This window comes from Montipora capricornis, chromosome 3 (genome assembly GCF_036669925.1).
Source record: "Montipora capricornis isolate CH-2021 chromosome 3, ASM3666992v2, whole genome shotgun sequence".
NCBI lineage: Eukaryota > Metazoa > Cnidaria > Anthozoa > Scleractinia > Acroporidae > Montipora > Montipora capricornis.
The window spans coordinates 59,429,980-59,432,479 of NC_090885.1; the positions used below are offsets into that span (position 1 = coordinate 59,429,980).

A 2,500-nucleotide genomic window follows, 5' to 3' on the forward strand; every position below is an offset into this window, starting at 1 on the left:
AACCAACAGGTAAGACTTTACAAGCCAGGAAAATGAGAGTGTATTGTTAAGAGACGCCATATCTTAGAGTCCCTACTTTCTCCGGGTAGTTTCAAACCGCGCAAAAATATCCCTGTATTAGTAAGCATCACCGATAGGAAATCCGAGTATCTTGAGATGCGCAGAACGTATGCGCAATAATAATAGTAGGCACCGTCCTTAAGCACATTTGTATGGAATACGGAAAACCAGTTTCGGCAACTCAGAGCCCATTTTATCACTCACGATCAATTTAGCATAGTCTAACTTCGTTAATTGACTTATTTTTAATTAATCTTTCCGGTGGTGAGGTTGAATTTTTGATATTAATGTAATAAGGACAATTGGACATTGGTCAGAGTGCATTCTTCTTTAGTGAACGAGTTATAGGGTGAGCGCATCTATGCTGTCTATGTTACTCCCAATGAGCTCTTGGAAGAAGAATTTAGATTACTTACCTTGTTCCCTGAAGCATGTGGAAACTGTAAATTTGCAAACGTATCCGTACCACATACTACAAGGCGTATCGTTCCACTTGCCGTTGGCTACCAGTAAAAAAACGCAATCACCCAGTCCGTAATCATTGTCCGGCTCGCCAGCTTCCCAGTTTGTATAAGCCAGAGGGCAACCGTCCGACCAAACAAATGTTCCCTCAATATTTGAGTCACTTAGGCCGATATAAATGTCGTTGTTGCCTGAGATATTGCGGATAAATTCATTCTCTTGAAAGCTATGTATGGACGCCAGCTGTGCTCCCTCTTGTTTGCACATTGCAGAAGCATCTGAAAATGTCATCAATTTATTTGAAACTTTGTAACAGGCTTGATTCCACTCGTGCCAACCGACTTTGCAGAGGATTGATATTACGTGCCAAGGCAAAATCACTGAGGAAAGAATATACATTGAATCAGTTCAAAATTTTATCTGCGCGGAGCACCATGGGTAAGAAAATATGGTAACCTATCTGTGAGAGAAAATTTTGTTTCGGTCTCTGTACGACCGTACCACCACCCACCCCTCCATGTATACCAATGTGAACCTCTGTGGTGCAACCCGCGTTTTTTGGCGGCAAGTTTCTTTAATAATAATAACAACAATAATAATGATAACAATATTAATATTAATAATAAATGGGCACTGGGGAAGAACAGGTTGGTACCGTAGCCTACCACGGGAATATGGACGCACCCGCCCACCAGAGTCTTGGGTGGCACCTTTGGCAAGTACCAACAACCCAAAAACCACCCGTGTTAGGGTTACAACAACCTCATTTGATGAGAGGATGTCAAATATTGAATTTCACACGAACGACGTCAATAAGACTGGAGCTTGTGGTGATGGTGTCGCGTCCAGCAGGTGTCCTTTAGATCAGCAGCGCAGGCCCGGTCGTCATCCTGCTACTGCTGAACAACGACAGAAGAGACTAGGATGGTCAAAGAAGGATAAAAAACGGTTGTTTGAATGTTACATCAGCACGGGACTGTTTCCATATTTTAGATCACGCCTCAACGACTTTCAACTCAAGATAAAAGAGGCTTTTCATATTCAAAGAGAACAACCTTTTCTTAATCAACAATTGCGTCACGTAAATCTAAAACTATCCTTTTCAGTTCTCACATTGTCACTTTTTATGTACATTCCGTTGATACTGGCATGAAACATGTATTGTTATCTCAAACGTTTTGTCGTTTTCTTTAAATGTTACATCAGTAGTGAACCAGAGAGGCGAGGGTACAGAAAAAGATTGCTATACCTGTGGAAAGCCGGTAACATCAACAACGAACTAACAGAAGTCACCGAGCAGAGACTGGCTGATCAAGTACGCCAGATCAAGAACAAGAAGTGGCTAGAGACTGTGGAGCAAGAGGAAATAGCTATACAAGTAAGACATGAACATCAGGAGATTGAAACTACAGAGCTCCATGCAACAGATACACCAGACTATGAACATCAGGAGACTGAAACTACGGAGCTTCTAACCACGGATACACCAGACCATGCAAAAACATCTTATACCCAAGTAGAAAACCAACGTGAAAAGGAAACCCAGAGTTTTCACTGCTGAAGAATTACAAGAAGAGATTAGCCCAGAACTGGAAGCCCTTTGCGACAGAATCCTAGAAATTATAAAACTAGAAAAGAGAATAGGATTACCATCACTGAAGTCATGCGAAAGAATGAAGCTGAAAGCAGAATGGAAGTTGGAAAAATCAATGAAGCTGTCAAAAGGCTTCAGACGCAAAACATGACTGAACTGAATTCTTTAATGTACGCAGCTGCATATGTTACTACAGAAAGAAGGGGAATGAAAAAAGGGAGAAGAACTGGAGAGCCATTCTGGAAGAGAAGGATTAAGGGGAATACCGCAACTTGACGAAAAGACCTTAGCAAGATTGAGGAGGTCCGAAGAGGAAACATGAGACTGAAACAAAGAGAGAGGGGACGTTTGAAGAGAAAATATCATCTTGAGGCCAGGAAAGGG

The 2,500-nt window shown here is 41.7% G+C and overlaps 1 protein-coding gene across 1 annotated transcript in view; it reads right to left on the minus strand.

The window, feature by feature from the left end:
- Window positions 1–2,500, minus strand: part of LOC138043529 (C-type lectin mannose-binding isoform-like) — an 18,257-nt gene that overhangs the window by 3,719 nt on the left and 12,038 nt on the right. The window contains exon 2 of the mRNA XM_068889854.1: window positions 477–902. Within this exon, the coding sequence (XP_068745955.1) occupies window positions 477–902 (426 nt within the window). The remainder of the gene's footprint in view (window positions 1–476; window positions 903–2,500) is intronic.